Source organism: Lissotriton vulgaris, chromosome 8, assembly GCF_964263255.1.
Source record: "Lissotriton vulgaris chromosome 8, aLisVul1.2, whole genome shotgun sequence".
Taxonomy (NCBI): Eukaryota; Metazoa; Chordata; class Amphibia; order Caudata; family Salamandridae; genus Lissotriton; species Lissotriton vulgaris.
Genome location: NC_141696.1, coordinates 1,062,939,686 through 1,062,957,627, shown reverse-complemented (window position 1 = coordinate 1,062,957,627; position 17,942 = coordinate 1,062,939,686). Strand labels below are relative to the sequence as shown.

The 17,942-nt window shown below is 48.0% G+C and overlaps 1 protein-coding gene across 1 annotated transcript in view; it reads right to left on the bottom strand.

Annotated features, from left to right (window-relative positions):
• Positions 1–17,942, bottom strand: part of DIAPH3 (diaphanous related formin 3) — a 2,291,797-nt gene that overhangs the window by 1,525,542 nt on the left and 748,313 nt on the right. Inside the window, exon 7 of the mRNA XM_086934906.1 lies at positions 5,620–5,689. Coding sequence (XP_086791032.1) covers positions 5,620–5,689 — 70 coding nt within the window. The remainder of the gene's footprint in view (positions 1–5,619; positions 5,690–17,942) is intronic.

Below are 17,942 nucleotides of genomic sequence, written 5' to 3'. Positions count from 1 at the left end.
TCCAATTAGTCTTGCAGGAAGTAGTACCCGGGGGTCTAATCCACCCACCCTTCAGTGAGAAGAACCAGGGCTTCTTTTCCTTTTTCTTACTGGGCTGTAACAATCGGTCTGACCAGGGTTATATTCTTTAATTAAGAGCATGTTTTGTAGAATGAGGACTAAAAAAAAAAAAAAAAAAAAAAAATGTGATACTATATACAGTTGTATAGCCTCAAATAGAAGTAATAAAACCTTTCCTGAAGGATACCTAGAAACCTGAAACGGTTGCTCATTTTTCTTGCTTGATAAATTCCGTAAATTCAAAAGAGGAAGAAATCTGCACCCATGCAACAACATAAGAAATCTGTGGATGTACATTCCTTACTTTATGTTTGCCTCCTCTGTTCAATTACTTTAGATTGTTCCCGGGGCAGTTATTTTTGTTCTACCACTACACATTGACATTCTCTTTCAGGGACAAGTTATGTGGTACCAACTGGGCCAATAAAAAATATGCTTATTAGTTTCACAGGGAGCTCTCATATGAAAATGTTAATGACTTAAGAATTTCACACTATTCTAAAATGTCACCACTAATATCTATCAAGGTAGAGAAAGCTTTCCCCCACTGCTGCGATATCAATTTACAACTATTTGCTTTTAAAATAAGTTTAATACTCAGCTAAATGTATACACTATAGGGCGCATTCTACGTGTGGTTACCATAGTGATTCAGATCTAAAAACACAGGAAGAAAAGCTCAGAAGAATACAAGATAAAGGTTTATGTGCAGCCTACATAAGGTAAGAGGACTTGTACCATTTTTAGGCCGGGCCGTTGAAACAGGCTACAATCACCCCCCCACCACGAATTTTATATTATATATATATATATATATATATATATATATATATATATATATATATATATATATATACACACACACACACAGAATTATTTTTGGGTAGGGCTTCATCTATTGTTAGGTCTCGCAAAGAGACCTATAGCTGCCCATCCACAAAGCTGACTTTTACGATCCGGATTTGGCCTCAGGCATTCACCCCAGCGCTACTTCTCCTCCCCCCTAATTACATCCCTGCTGTTTACTTCTTTGACGGCCGCGAGGCCGTGCTTCAAAGGGATCCGCCCCCCACCCCCTCTCCTCCTCCCACAGCATTTGCTGCTCTGTTCGACCTCCTCTCTCCACTCCACCATGGCCACTCTGATGCACATGTGTTTTGCTTAAAAGAGCCCGCGGTCTCGCACTCGCACACCTACAGGGAGAGACCGAGACAAGCCTACAAGTCGCCCTCCACTGTCCCTACCATCAGCCAGACTTGTGTCTCTATTTAATGCCCTATACCGCGCTTCCCGCCCTGTGGTAGGTCTGTTAAGCGCTTACATTGGCCCGCTGTTATTTGCGAGGCATCATAGGAAGTCCTGTAACTGGCCTCGGAATGATGAAAGGCGGAGTGCTGCCGCACTAACAGACACCTCTATGCTCCCGCTGCGGGCGCGTGTGCCTACAAGCCGCCCCCGACTGTCCCTACCATCAGCCGGACTCGTGTCTCTATTCCCGGCATGCTGCCCTTCGTGTTATTGACTCAGGTGCGTGTATTTTTAGAAGCGGTTTTCTGTAATTTCCGCCAGTTCACGCTGTTTTGTAGCGCTATGCAGTGGAGCCAGCGCCAGTCAAACGCACACACGGGCACTGTCGGGCGTGCACGGCTCTCGGGTCCTGACTCACTTGCACACGTGTGTCTGTGTGCTGTATGTCTCTGTGTGTCTGAATGTGCACCGTGTCTGTATTTGTGCGTTGTGTATCTGTATGTTTGTGTTATGTGTCTGTATGTGTGCCTTATGTGTCTGTATGTGTGCTTGTGTTGTGTGTCTGTATGTGTCTCTGTAGGTGTGTGTTTGATAATGCGTCCAAGTGTGTTTGTGTAAACACATTGCTAGTGCTACACCAGTGCGTTTTAATCGATTCAGCTGTACATTGTCTTCGAGGCATGAACAACGGCTTATAGGCACACATGGCCATACCGTGTTAGTGAATGGCTAGGGTGGTCTATCCTAGGGATACTAATATGCCACACAACACTGCACCGAGGAAAAAAAACAACCAGGAAATGTGGCCAGCCCGGCCCCCAGTAATAAAATCGTCCCCCGACTAGCCTCATAAACAGCCAACACCATGCCAGCCTCCGGTAAAACAACAGTCCGGCCTTGCTGGAAACTCGTCCTCCTTGATACCCTCCCTAAACAAGGTACTCTTAGTACAAAGTCCTTTTCTCCTCTTCCTCTGTACTATCTCCACTAGAAACACCTACTATTGCTCTTCCTCTCCAGTGCCCTCAAAACAGCTCCCACTTCACACACTCCGCACCCTCACACACTCCGCACCCTCACACACTCCGCACCCTCACACACTCCGCACCCTCACACACTCCGCACCCTCACACACTCCGCACCCTCACACTCTCCGCACCCTCACACTCTCCGCACCCTCACACACAATTACACTCTGCTGAATACAACATACACTCCACACAATACCACTCAGTTCCACATAATTATATGCTACATAATTACACTGCGCTCAACGCAACATACACTTCCAATACCACTCAGTGCCACATAATTACACACCACATAATTACTCTACTGAATGCAACACACACTCCACACAATACCACTCAGTGCCACATAATTATATGCTACATAATTACAATACAACATACACTCCAAACAATACCACTCAGTACCACCAGATAACAAACATGTTCATTCCGCCTTTGCAACCACCTGCGGAGTCTAATAAGTGACATCCTCCTCTTCTCACTCATACATACAGGGCACGAGTTGGGGGTACACGCAGGTACACGTCGTCCACCCACTATTTGAACTTGACTTGGTGTAAGACCTTTATCTTTACTCTTGGCTAAAGAAGTAGGAAGTTCACAGTGAGTGACAGGTGGGGTTCCAACCAGTCAGTCCAATTGTGCCAATATGTGGTCATCCTAAATTTTGACTGTTGTAAGCAAGTCTGTTAGGTCTCTGAAACAGAGACATTCTGGTGGGCTCAACTCAGCCATTGAACCTTTCAAGACAAAGTACAGAGGCAGGTAGTGCAGCTTTAAGTGTTTCTCAAAAACAAAGCAAAGACAACGAGTCAGGCATTTGGTTTTGAGGACAAAAACAAAGTATTATTGTTTGAGTCATAAAATAACCCCTGGGCATAAGCCTCTCCCGTCAGCCCTGAAACTATAGGATGGTACATATTTTGTGACAGTCCACAAAATAGAAATCGTTTCCGCCACCAGGGGGGTGAACTTTGGGGCTCTCCAGTGTTCTAATAGGCTTCCAGACCCTCCCCTTCATGCGTATACTGTCTTCCAGTCATTTGGATGCTACTTGCAAATTGCCATCCACTCCCAATCCATGATGGGTTTTGTATAAGCCAGCCTGCTCATGCCTGATACTCCATTACCTAGAATTCCCTGCTCACTGCTTTGTCTCCACCCCTGCAGGCCAAGGATGGGTGGAGGAATTCAGCTCACCTGTGGCTAGCTACTGCTAGCCTGCTCACACCTGATGCATGCGATTACTGTGAGCTCTTTTAAAACCCCAGCTCCCTTCAGGCCAAGGTTGGACATTGTAGCTGTGTACCGGTGAGACCAACCCTTGTTTCCAGTGTTTCCTTAGCTTTTGACATCCATGTTTCCAGTGTTTCCTCAGCTTTAGTTATTTCTTTATTCCTTACTCAAGCGATCCTTGTTCCTGAATAAGCACTGTTTCCAGTGCTACCTTGACTCCTGAGCTTTAGTAATTTCCCTGTTCCTGAACTAGCACTGCTACCTTGACTCCTGAACCTTAGCTTAATTCTTGTTCCTGCCCCAGCACTTCCTTCAATGCTACTTTGCTTTCTTGATTCTTGACATGTACTATTCTAGTATACCCTTGTAGCCTCCCCTTCAGCATATCCTTTTCCAGTCCCTGCCTTTCTTCCCATTTCCTTAGTTCCAGTTCCTAGTTTGCGGTCTTTCTATTCCTTTCCTGCTGTCTTGCTTCTAATTACCTTGTAGGTTTGTTACTTGCTTTTGGTCAAGTGTGTCCTGTGATTTCCTTCCTTTCCTATTAACCCCTTCCACACTCATGACGAGCTGGGCTCGTCATGGTGTAGCCTCCTCAAACACTGATGACGAGCCCAGCTCGTCATAAAACAATGAAAAAGAACAATTTGCAGCACAGAGGGGGAAAACGCATAGCAGCCATGGAGTTAAGCACTTCTCCTTGCTAGCTCCTTGTCTAGCGTGCTTGTGTTTAGTTCTACCCCCTTGCTGTTACTGCCTTGTGTGTTCCTGTTTGATCCCCAGGATCCACGGGCACAACTGCCAACCTAGGTGGTGTTTCTTGTTCAATGTGAGTATTGTCTTTGAGTTACATTTACAACATCACCATAGGTATCCGCTCCAGAGACCCTGCCTTTGCATGCATATCCTATATGTGGGTATTTGCTGTCAGTATCTGTAACAGCAACTGTGGGTGAGGAACTTACTGAGCTTCAGTCTAACAGTGTGGAGCTCCTGAATGCTTTACCCCACATTCCCTTTATTGTTAATGTTGTGTTATATATAGGTCTTGCATATCCATCCCGTGTGTAGTTTCTCTGAATGCTAAATCACCTCTGAGGGCCTGTCCTTTCTCAGCCTTAACTCTGTTATTCTCTTGTTCAGAGCTTCCTCTTAGGATTCCCTTTCTCCTTTGGCTCGTTGTGTGATCTTGGGCAGCTCTGTACCCAGTATTCTGCCTACTTTGTCTTCCCTGGCACCAGTCGTTGCCAGAGTCCCTGACAAATGCAAGTGTCCCGGACTGAGTTCTGACACACAGAAGAAAAGTTTCATTTGGGCAAAAAAAGGAGTGAAGGCTAGTCAATTGAGTGATACGATAAATGCAGAAACATCAGATAGGAGATTATAGATATATACATGTGTACTTGTGGTAGAGGACTGGGCTTCTATTGAAGGCAGCAGTTACTGAAACTGAAGCTTTGTTCCCATTACATGCAATATGTGCAGGAAGCCTTAGAACTACTTTGTCTCTAAATTAACTTTGAGGGCATTAATTTGAGTACCAGGGGAGCAGTGTGCGCCAAGTGATCCAGGAAGTACAAAACTGCTGCAGTTCAAAGCAGAAAGATGAGGTAATGTTTTTTTTTTTTTTTTAAATAGGTGAGGTGATATGTGTCAAATGAGCATCTGAGAAACACCTGAATACGGAACACATCGACAGTCTATACATTAATGACAACTAAATCAATAAGCAAAATTTAACTCCTATCATTTGCTTCTCATTTAAAGAGATTTGGCATAAATCATGCCCATTGTTTTCCTACCACAAGCATGTTCTTTTAATTTATTAGGCTGTCAATTCGATACTCTGTAGTCACGGTAACAAAGGTACTTCCCCATAGGTTGAGGCGTCTAGGAAACTGACTTATTCAATTAAGAAAGCATCAGCAATATAAGAACAACTGACTTTGCTATAACAGTTTATGGAGTCAATCATGAACCCTTAGAAACCGATTTTCTTGTACCCCTCAAAACAAAGAAGTTATGAAGGAAAACACTTTCTACATACTTTGTTGTTCATTGAAGCCTTCAAACACTGTATGACTCGGTGTTGGATTCTTCTCTCAATCTTGTCATGGCTGCAAAAAAGCATAGCATTAGATAAACATTAAGAAGTCTTCTACTCTTGGCACAACAAAGTCATATGCTTACAACCTGTGCCAGAATTGGCATGTGCACCCTTGCTAGGAAATTAGGAAGTTTATTTGCAGATTTATATAGGCCAAACCAGACCCTGAAGTGGATCAGAGCGCTTCACATAACTCAACAACAAAAAACATTACTAGGGACATTGAATTAATTTGCAGAGTGGGGGTGCCACAATACAGTAGTACCCTGGGGCAAGCATGCTTAAAACAAGTACATCAGACTGCCGGAGAACATAGAGCGAGTTGTAGGAAAGTACCCCTTTTTGCATGGTTGACCGACATCTGATGCAACCTGACATGATGTGCCCTGGGTCCCTGCAAATAATGTTCCCAGGGTCTGTGTTCTTTCCCAAGACTGCACCTTTGTACCCACAATTGGCACATCTCTGGCCACAGGTAAGCCCCTGTAAAAGGTACCATGAGTACTAAGAGCACTGCGACCAGGGAAGGACCTCAAGGACTGCAGCACCTATTGTGCCACCTCTTAAGGTCCCTGTAAATTAACACCCACACACTACCATTGCAGGCTGCATCTTTTGGTGCAGAGAAAAGTGAAGTCGACATGCTACATCTTCATTGTGCCATGCCGGCACCCCACTGCCTGAGACATAGCTAAGTCACCCCTCTAGCATGGTGCACTAGCCCCTAGATTAGGGTTCAGTGGAATAAGACCTGTACCCCTACAGTGTCTAAGTCCATTTTTAGATATTGTAAATGTAGTAAAGCCATAAAGAGTATATGGTCTGGGAGTTCGTCATTCCACAGTTCCATAATGGCTTTACTAAAAACTGGGAGGTTTGGTAGCAAACTTCTCAGCACATTACACCCCCACTGATACCAGTGTGGAGTTTGATTTAGAATGCACTCCGAGGACATCTTAAAGATGCCCCCTGAAAATCGACCAGCCCTGGTGTGGTCCCTGAATGGCTGCCTGTCATTTGCCACCACCAAACAGTTTTTTGGACCCCCTGGGAAGAGAGCCTCCTCTCTCGGGGCCCTGAAAGCCGATCCTGAGCAGAGGTGTTGCGCCGCCTACACTAGGATGGGCTGGGTCCACGAAGGAGAAGCTTTAAAGGCCTGCCATCTTTGGAAGCTGCCCCTGCCTTTTGCTGCGCCCAGCAACTAGGTCCCACCGATTCTGCCCCCCACTTTGGGAGATCGAGTCGGCGGGAAAACCAAGCTAGGAATAGGTGTGCCCACCTTTGCCAACCCAACCCTTCAGTTGGACGAGTCGAGGAGAAGCACACATCTTAGTGCCCTCCATCTTGAAGATAAGGGGACTCAGCCAATTAGGGAGAGGATCATGTCCCTCTCACTGGAGGGTGGCATAATAGAGGATGTACCCACCCCAAGGAAGGGACCCATTGGTCACCACCTGCACATCCCTTTAAACGCCCATAAATTTAGTATTTTGAAACAACACTGGACCTTGCCTCTTCAGATTTGAGGAAGAAAGAAGAAGGACCGAAGAGCTGTGCTGACTCTGGAAGAAGAGGACACCAACTGCTTTGGCCCCAGCCCTACCAGCCTGTCCTGAGTTCGACCTGCCTACAGCGAAGAAACCGGCATGTCCAGCAGCCAGCAACTCCCAGAGCTCAGAGGACCTGCCCTGCCCCTACCTTAAAGACTGTCTTCTGTGAGCACCAGATTTGCTCAAGCCAAGACTTAACAACAGAATCCGGTTTCTGGCGACTCCGCGATTCTGCACCATTCAGCAACCGATGCTCACAGCCCAAGTTCGAGTGGCCCAACAACACGAGATGGTCTCCCCAGTGATACTGACCTAGGATCTGGTGACCCCCGATCTCTCTCAGGCTTCAAAATGACACCTGCAGCATCAACCTGCAACCGACCGTGACCAGAACTGGTTAAGAAACCAAACACCAAAAGACACCCCTTCATCCGATGCCCCACGGCCTGTGGGTGCCCAACCGACTGTCCAGGCATCCCTCAAGAACCCAACTTACCTCTCCAGCTGGTGGTCGAATTCAGGAAGTCTCCCTGCCCAGCCTGCTGCAACATTTCCAAAGTGAAGGTCTCCATTGGAAACCACAGGGTACCTGATGTCTTCTTGGCACCCTGCACCCCGGCCGCCCATGTGCCTCTGGTGGTGCAGATCCTGTACGGATCATTTAGTGCTCACCTAAACCTCATGAGCTTTTCTCCCACACTCAAGGGGTCTGCTCGTAAGCAGTCCCTAACCGAAGGCTCCCTTTGTCTCATTGGTAAACATTGGGCCCCTGTACTCTGCATCCAGCCGCCCCAGTGCTGCTGGTGGAGCAACTTGAGTGCCTACCTAGACCTTGGGGAACCTTGGTCCTAACCCCAAAAACTCTCACTTGTGAGACGTTTACTTACCTGTGAAACCGATAACCATTTTTCTCCCATAGGAACCCTGTTATGAGTTTAGGACCTAATATGTTTCAAGTGTTAAACTGTTGTTTTGTATGGAGGAAAAAGTCACTATAACTTAAATCAAGTAAAGTCTTACTTACCTTGTATTGTGAGATCCATTGGAGTATCGAGGCATACCATCCACAGGAGTCAATGTAATCCAAAAGTACTCCAAAAGTAAACACTATGTAACAATTGCTAATCCATCCCCAATTGCATTTCTGTGTAACGGTTTACAACTGAAAGTACATTTTATACATTTACCAATTGGTCTGGATTCTGTCTCTGAGTGTGTGCCATCAGTCGTGATTGAGAGAATACAATAAATGTTTAACACACCCTCTGGATAAGCCGGACTGCTCGCCCACACTACCAGAAAGAGTACTTACCTAATTTAGCCTCTGCTATACCTCTGTTGACTCCCTGGAAATCTGTGTTCATTATACCATACTTTGGTATAGTATATACAGATCCAGCTTCCTACACAAATCAACATATGTTACTGATTTATGGAGAACAACATTTCTTAGGATGGGAGAAGCTGTTCAAATAGAAGGATTTTTTTGGTCTCATCTAAAGAAACCATGGGAGGGGTTGGCATTCCATATTTTGGGAGAAGCCCCTGAGAAGGTGATTGACCTGACCCTTTTTGTAGGGTTATCTCAAGACTTTTTGCTTTACTCCTGTATTTTTCTGCCTTCATTATTGCTGGTTTTATAATTCTGGGCATTTTACTACTGCTGTCCAGTGCTCAAGTGGGAGTGTTTCCAATGTAAAAGGTAATGGTAATTGTTTTTTCCATGATAAGCATATTTAATTTACTTGTAAGTCGCTAGTCAAATGCACTGTGTGCGCCCTGGGCCTGTAAATTACATGGTAGTAGTGGGCCTGCAGCACCGATTGTGCCACCCACATAAGTAGCCCTGTAAACATGTCTCAAGCCTGCCACAGCAGTGTCTGTGTATGCAGTTTTAAACTGTAATTTTTACCTACCAACCCAAACCTTCCTTTTTATTATATATATGTCACCCCTATGGTAGGCCTGAGACAACCCCAGGAGTCGGGAGCAGTGTATTTAAAAGGTAGGACATATACTGGAATGGTTTACATGTCCTAATAGTGAAATATTGCAAATTTCGTTTTTCACTATTGAAGGGACTATTTCTCCCACAGAGAAACATGGAATTGCCTTGAAACAATTTTTAAGTGTAATTTCCCATTGGAAGCAGATCGAGTTTTGGAGTTTGGGTCTCTGAACTCCCTATTTAAAAATGCATCTTCTGGTGAAGCTGGTTAGGTCTCGCAGAGAGACCTATTGCAGTCAAACCAGAAAGCTGAGTTCATGATGCGGATTTGTAGAAGTGCACGTGCTCGTGAACGCACTTCTATCCCCCTGCCTTGCTCTTCAAAGGCTCCCCTTCCCATTTGCTCCTGCCTCCCCGCCCACTGCTTCACACTTCACGGCCGCCAGGCCGTGACTCTCATTTCTGCCCAGCCGAACCTCTTATTTACAACTGTTAGTTCTTTTGCGTTAGTTTAGAGCTGTTTTTCATGCTTTCCCACTCTTAGACTGCCACTATCTTTATTTTACGAATGCACACACACACCTCCCCTTCACCCTCGCTTTTCCTCTCTCTGTATCTCTTACGCGCTTTCTTCATTTCCACTTAATCTCTCACATGCTTTTAACCTTTCTCTTTCACTCTCTTTCTTACTCATTTTCAATCTCACTTTCTCAAAAACACTATCTTTCGTGGCCTTGCAAACCGCTCGCACTCCGCCTTAGACTCTTTCTCACGCCCACTGTCCCCCCCACATCCACTCTGAGCCTTTCACCCCCACCTTTCTCTCTCCCACTCGCAGCCTTCTTGATCTGTGTCCATGCCTTTCTTCCTTCTCTCTCACTCATCGTTTTCCCGACCTTTCTCTGCTCTCTGTTTAAACCTGTTCAAATGGCACAATATATGTTTTAATTTTACTAAAAAACCATTATCTGTGCAGTTATTTGTTACAACAGCTGTTTGGTTGACGCAATCGAACAATGTTTTCAGATAGGCATAATTGATGTCATGTGCGTCTAATGTTGTGTAATGTTCGTTTCATGGCAGCAGGGCTTTCTTTGCACTATAAAGTGCCACTCTCCTCCAAGATGGCCTGGCCAGATTTGTAAACTTTCTTAGCCCTTTTCAAGTGCCATATTTGCACGTATTGGCTCATGTGTGCGAGAGCCTCCGAGAAAGGCCCCAAAAGTTCTTCCTTATAGTTCTCAGATCTCATTCTTTCGTTTGCTCCGTTGTTTGTTTTTCCAGAAGTTTTCAGTCCACCTTCCCACCTGAGCCAAGTCTATTATCCCCCTGCCTTGCTCTTCAAAGGCTCCCCTTACCATTTGCTCCTGCCTCCCCGCCCACTGCTTCACACTTCACAGCCGCCAGGCCGTGACTCGCATTTCTGCCCAGCCCCCCTCCCAGGCCCTCTTCTGTCTATTTTACCCCTTCACGCTCTGCATCTCACTCACAGCTTGGTGCCGCCAGCAGCTCTTCCCGCTCTGCCCCCTGCTGCATCAAAGGATCCCCTAATTATTCACGGCCCACCATCCGTACTTTCAGTTTCATGGCCTCCAGGCCGTGTCTCCTTTTATTTGAACTTTATTTTTATTTTACCCGTTGTTTGTCTACTGCCAGCCTCCTTTTCTCTTCACTACCCTTTTCTAATCTTTGTTTTCTCACTATACTGCCTTTGGCCCATCTCTTTCTACTGTCTCTATCTCTTTGTTGCCCCTTCCCTTCTGTATGATGCATGTCTCTTTTCTGTATCGCACTTTGTCTGTCCTGCCCCACCCAGTCTCTCCCGTGGGTGCACTTACATTTCTCTATAATTTCTCATTGTCTCCACTAAGTGTCTTTATTGCTCTCTTCCTCTCGTGCGTTGATCTTCGTTTTTCTCATCCTCATTGCCTGTCTACTGCATGTCTCTTTCCTACTCTGCCCTTAAAATATTGGAATTCCGAGTTTCCCATTCACTCTCCTAGTCTCTTTATTGCTGTCACTATCTCTTGTTGCTATATTTCTCCCTGAGTATTCTATCTCTTGCCTGTGTCTGTTTGTGCACCCATGCTTTTATTGTCTGTATAGCTTTCCTCTCTTGGACTCAAACTTTACACTTCCTCTTGCCTCTCTCTCTCTCTCTCTCTCTCTCTCTCTCTCTCTCTCTCTCTCACTTTTACCCAATGATGCCCTCTTCTTTCTCTTTCGTTCTCCCTGTGTCTCACTGTACTGCCTTTTGCGGATCTCTTTTTTTCAACTCGTCCATCTACTACCACTATCTCGTCTGTATTACGTACTTCCCAGTCACTCATTTGCTACCCCCATGCATTCATTTTCCCCCAAATTCTCGTTGTCTCTCTCCAGTTTGTCTTACTCTTTCTCTCCCTTTCATTCATATTGTCTGCTCTCGTCTTACTCTCTCGCAATCTCTCTGGCCCACTCGTACCTTTTTCAGACTCACTATCTCCTTCTTTCATAGCACCTACAATCTAGCTGCCACTGCCCTTCAGTCTCTCTGTGCCCCTCCTCTCCCCGTGCTCTGCCTGCTCTATGCCTGTGCCTCTCCGCGGCTTGACCTGCTCGGTGGATCGTCGTCTTCCATATCTGCCTTTGCCCCTCCTGTTTCTCACCGCATGATCTCGGTCTGCGGCACTCTTCTTCCTCAAAGCCTGCCATCCTTTCTCTCTTACTCCTTTGTGTCTGTTTCTCAGGCAGTTTCTGCCTTCTATCTCCCCTCCTCTCCCTCCTTCCCTCTCGTCCTCCCTCCCCTCACTCTCCCTGTCTACCTCGCTCCCTTTCCCTCACTTCCCTCTCCCTCTCCCTCTCCTCTCTCCCTCTTTACCTTTCCCCTGCTCTCCTTTTTCTCCCTCTCCCCATCTTCCATCTCCCCTCTTCCAGCTCTCCTCTCTCTCCCGCTCTCCCTCCCCTCTCTCCCCTCCGTCCTTCGCTCTCGTCCTCCCCCTCTCTTCTTACCCTCCCTCTCTTCCTCTACCCTCTCTCCCTTTCCCTCTCTTCCCTCTCCCTCGCTCCCTTTCCCTCTCTTCCCTCTCCCTCTCTCCCTTTCCCTCTCCTCTCTCCCCGTCTCCGTCTCAGTCTCTCTCTCCTCTCTCCCCCTATCTCTCTCATCTCTCCCCCTCTCTCCTCTCTCTTTACCCTCTCCCTCCTCTCCTTTTTCTCCCTCTCCCCATTCCCACTCAGCACCGCCACAGCGTCACTCAGCACCGCCACAGCGTCACTCCGCACCGCCACAGCGTCACTCCGCACCGCCACAGCGTCACTCCGCACCGCCACAGCGTCACTCCGCACCGCCACAGCGTCACTCCGCACCGCCACAGCGTCACTCCGCACCGCCACAGCGTCACTCCGCACCGCCACAGCGTCACTCAGCACCGCCACAGCGTCACTCAGCACCGCCACAGCGTCACTCAGCACCGCCACAGCGTCACTCAGCACCGCCACAGCGTCACTCAGCACCGCCACCACAGCGTCACTCAGCACCGCCACAGCGTCACTCAGCGGCGCCACAGCATCACTCAGCGGCGCCACAGCATCACTCAGCGGCGCCACAGCATCACTCAGCGGCGCCACAGCATCACTCAGCTGCGCCACAGCATCACTCAGTGGCGCCACAGCATCACTCAGTGGCGCCACAGCATCACTCAGTGGCGCCACAGCATCACTCGGCGCCACAGCATCACTCGGTGCCACAGCATCACTCGCCACCACTAGATGCCACAACACCACTCAACAACACAGCACCACAGCACCACAGCACCACTCAACGCCACAGCACCACTCAACGCCACAGCACCACTCAACGCCACAGCACCACTCAACGCCACAGCACCACTCAAGGACACAGCATCACTCAAGGACACAGCATCACTCAAGGACACAGCATCACTCAAGGACACAGCATCACTCAAGGACACAGCATCACTCAACGCCACGGTATCACTCACCACCACTCAACGCCACAGCACCACTGAAGGCCACAGCATCACTCAGCACCACTCAACGCCACAGAATCACTCAGCACCACTGAAGGCCACAGCATCACTCTGTGCAACATTCAACAACAACTGGTTCTAATATGTTCTCTCAATGTTTCAAGCTTTATTACAAATGTCACAAAAAGATGTTAATATTTCACTGCTGTTCTTGGATTTTCATCACAATAAAATACACTGAACATAATCTTCCCAGAAGTTATTTACAAAAGTTTAAGCTATTGCCATTATAAATTACAATAACTATTCGCTATCAAAAAAATAAAAGCCATTGTTATTTGTAATATTAATACATCAACACCTATTGCATTACAAATGCTGTAGGTGTCACGCTTTCGAAAGTTAAAACTATTGGCATTGTAAATGACAAAGCTATTAATTTCGCTATTTTCAAAACCAACACATAAACAAAATATTTGTCATTTACAATACCAATAGATCAAACTTTCCTAATGCGAGACCTATTGCATTGCAAATGCTTGTTTTTAAGTTGCATGTTTGAAAATGCCACTTTTTGAAAGTGCCCCTTTTTCTTCGTCAGAAAGATTGACATTTCAACGCGAGAAGCAAGCATTGCAGCTATTGTTCATTTCATTTACTGTATTTTGAGCAAAGATCGTCAAAGAAAATTAACTTTCTGGAGAAGTTACTACAGAAACTGTTATTACTACGGTACATCATGACAACGATTTTGCCATTCTATGCCTCTGCCGGTCTGTAGAATTAATGTCTGGGTTAGGATGACAGTTGGGCTCTGGTGCATTCACTCTAGACAGTCAATCAAAGAGCCAAGGTGTGCCTTGCAAATCCTGATGGGCCATCACCAGGGCAAATGCCTTTGTGAGCTAGAGTGGTGGGAGGAGTTGTCATTGACACTAGAATAGGGTTGTGCTGTCCTCATAAAAAGCTGCCCCTGTAGTCTCGGTAGCCAAGGAAAGGTCCTGCAGTGCAGTATAAAAACTTTCCTTCGATATTTGCCTACTTCAAAGACAGAGTCTGGTAAAAATACTAGAGCTGTGACACCATAATTTCAGGACACTTCTGGACATTCTGGCAGGAAGAAGAGCTGTGTTGCTGTCAGGAGGGGAGAGGGTCGTTGGGGAGGTTACAGTTGCGGGTCGGAGTTGCGGGGAGTTGGGATGGAGGAGTGGAGGGAGAAGGGAGGAGGGGATCTGGGAGTTGGGAAGGGGGGGGTGGGTCATCCAGTGCACTGTGCGGATATTAGATAATCTAGCGAATTTCATACACCCCGGTCTGCCTGAACGGGGACACTGCGCAAACATTTACACTCTCTTCTTTGCCTTGCAGCCTCTGGTACCGTTTGGGGTGCTTGTACACACCGCCATATCTGAGCGGGGTCTTCACGCTTTCTTCCACATCTTTCCCGATGCCTCCTGACACTTTTAAGGTTGTGACCCTGAACGTCAGGGGTCTGAATAATCCTGTCAAACGGCGGGCAGTGCTCTCTCTCCTGGAGAATACATGTGCGGACATATGTCTCCTTCAGGAGACACACCTGCTGCCACAGGACACACACAGAATGCGCTCCCATAAGTTCCCGTCCCAATTCTTTTCTTCCTGTGCAACTAAGACAGCGGGGGTGGCGATACTGGTGGCCAGACACTTTAAAGGGGAGATCCTCCATAAGGGGGTCTTACTTTTACGATCGGGTCCCTGTACAGCCCTAACGAACGGCAGGAACGCTTTCTGCAATCGGCGGTTGAGGATATCACTGCCTCGCAAGACAGACACATTATTCTCGGGGGGGACCTTAACATGGTTTTTGATTCCGCTATGGATAGGTCGGCGCAGCGCTCCCCACAGGTCGGGGAGTTCTCTGCCGGCTGTAGGGCGCGGCTGGCGGAGGTAGACCTCTTGGATTTTTGGCGACACATGAACCCCGTGGACAGGGATTATTCTTATTATTCCCACGCACACAAGACTTATGCGAGGCTAGACCACCTATTGGTCATGTCTCCGGTGCAAGCGCTGGTCTCGGGGTCGGATATGGGCGTGTTGTCTCTATCGGATCATGCCCCGGTCGATGCTACGTTGTGTCTGCCTCCGACAGCTTGCCCTCCCAGAACATGGCGTCTCCGCGACACCCTTTTGCACAGGAAGGTTGTGGTGTACCGCATTGAAGACGCGATCCGGGAATATCTAACTCACAATGACAACTGACACCGCCCGGGCCACACAGTGGGCAGCCTTGAAAGCAGTCCTCCGGGGGGAATTTTTGTCGATCTCCTCTGCCGAAAATAAAGAGCAACAAGGAGTCACTAGGTTTTTTTTGATAAAAGGCGGTATTATTCACCAGTTGAAACAAGAGGAGGTCTTTCACATGGCAATACAGTTAAACAGCACTGTACAGAACAGATCATGTGACAACCCAGTGGCACTTGGTGAGTAGTGATATATACAGTTGGTGACTGTGAAGGTGCAAGTGCTAAGGTGAACAGCGTGATCGGCGCATAATGACAAATTATACATCAATAATGGCTCCAAAAGATCAAGTTGTAGTCACTTAGAACATGATTGCATAAATTTAACAGGAGCACAAAACGTAATATGCGTCATATAATTATGCTATAAAGTCGACGGCGTTTCGATCCCCGTAAGTTGGGATCGTCATCAGGACAGGGTTGTCGATGGAGCCTAGTGACTCCTTGTTGCTTATTTTTGTAATACGAATTGCATACATTGTTAAAATTGCCTTCTTATGATATCTGTTGGGAATTGTTCTTGTTTACATTACACACCCATCCCAACGTGGTCTATGGGTTCCCTCCTGTTTCTCCTATACAGAAAATAAAGAGCGACAGGCCAAAAGGGAGGAACTCACCAATAGGGTTCGTGAGCTCGAACAAATACATCGACGGACGGGGCCCCCAGAATCTGGCGGCAGCTCAGGGAAGCGAGGAAGCGCCTGGCGGCCCTGGACCTGGACCGAGCGGAGTACGCTGCACTTCGGCTGCGCCATACCTTTTACACTGGGGGGGACCGCTGCGGCAAATTGATGGCCAACAGGCTCCGAGTAGCGCGCCAGCGCCAGCTGGTGAAGGAGATCTATGACCCTACGGGGATGGTGCAGACGGAAGACGCTGACATCGAGCCACCGGATGAGACGGCCATGGCCGCTTATTTGGATTCGGTCTCCTTGCCTTCCCTCGATCCCTTGCAGGCGGAGCACCTCAATCAGAATATCAAGATGGAGGAGGTGATCTCTGCCATCGCCAGGCTTAAGCATGGCAAAGCGCCAGGCCCGGATGGATACACTTCGCTCTTTTACAAAACGTTTTGTACGTCGCTGGCCCCTATCCTTACTCGTCTTTTCAACTCGTTTGCTGAACCGGGGGCCATCCCGCCTGATCTTCTACGGGCCTCCATTACTGTTATCCCCAAACCTGGGAAGGACCCGAAACACCGATATCTCTTTTGAATGTCGATTTGAAATTATACACAGGAATCTTGGCCGCCCGACTAGCCCCTCACTTACCCGGTCTCATAGATCCTGATCAGGCTGGTTTTGTCCCGGGGAGGCAGACGGTTGACAACACGAAACGGATCGTCCACCTGCTAGAGAAAGCCTCCCGGATTCCGGGGGAAAGAATGATGCTGGCGGTGGACGTGGAGAAGTCGTTCGACCGGGTTGGAACGAGTTCTGATGAAGGCGGGCATTGGGGATAAGTTCCGTTCCATGATCCTCAATTGTTACAAACAACCGACCGCTATGGTTCGCGTGAATGGGTATAACTCTAGGGACTTTAACATCGAACGAGGCACTAGACAGGGATGCCCGCTCTCGCCCTTACTCTTCGAGCTTTATATGGAGCCATTCGCCGAACGGGTCCGCGACAATCCGACGGGGGTGCGGATGGGAGGATTCACACACGCTATAAGCCTCTACGCTGACGATGTCATCTTGTCGCTTGACGAGCCCAGAACGGCCCTGCCGGCATGCATCGAGGAGCTGGCCTCCTTTGGCGCGGTCGCGGGGTTCAAAATGAACGTGGGAAAGTCGGTTGCTCTGGATATCTCCCTAGAGCCAACCACTAGGGCCCATCTACAGAACCTATTCCCCATGGTTTGGTCATCAGAGGCGGTACCCTTTCTGGGGATCCAGATAGCCCCCACTTTGCCAGCCATGGTATCGTCCAACTACAGGGCTTTGGGCGCAAAGATTAGGGATGAATTGGGTCGATGGAACCGCGGCACCCTCTCCTGGTTGGGCAGGATAGCTGTCGTTAAAATGACGGTCCTGCCTCAGGTGCTTTATTTGTTCCGGGCCCTGCCGCTCCAGCCGCCGGTCGGATGGATCCCGCAACTACAGACGGATGTCTCGCGCTTTATATGGCAGGGGAAAAAGCCTAGGATGCGCAGGGACCTCTCACTGTTGGCCCCTGAAGCGGGAGGTTTGGGAATACCTGATTTCCGTAAATATTTCCAAGCATCGCAGTTGCGTTATCTCGTGGAGTGGAGTAGGTGGGAGTCCGATAAGCACTGGCTCTTTCAGGACCAGGCAGTGGCGGGCAGACCCCTGCAGGAAGTCCCATTTCTACGCCGGGCTCACCGACCCAAAAACTTGTACGCTTCTTTTGTTACAAAAGTGCCCCTGCGGGTCTGGGATGCCACTAGCACTGCGTATGGCCTCACCTCGTTCCCGTCGCCACTCACACCGTTGGTGGACAACCCGGACTTAACCCCAGGAATGGAACAAGGAGCGTTCACCCACTGGAG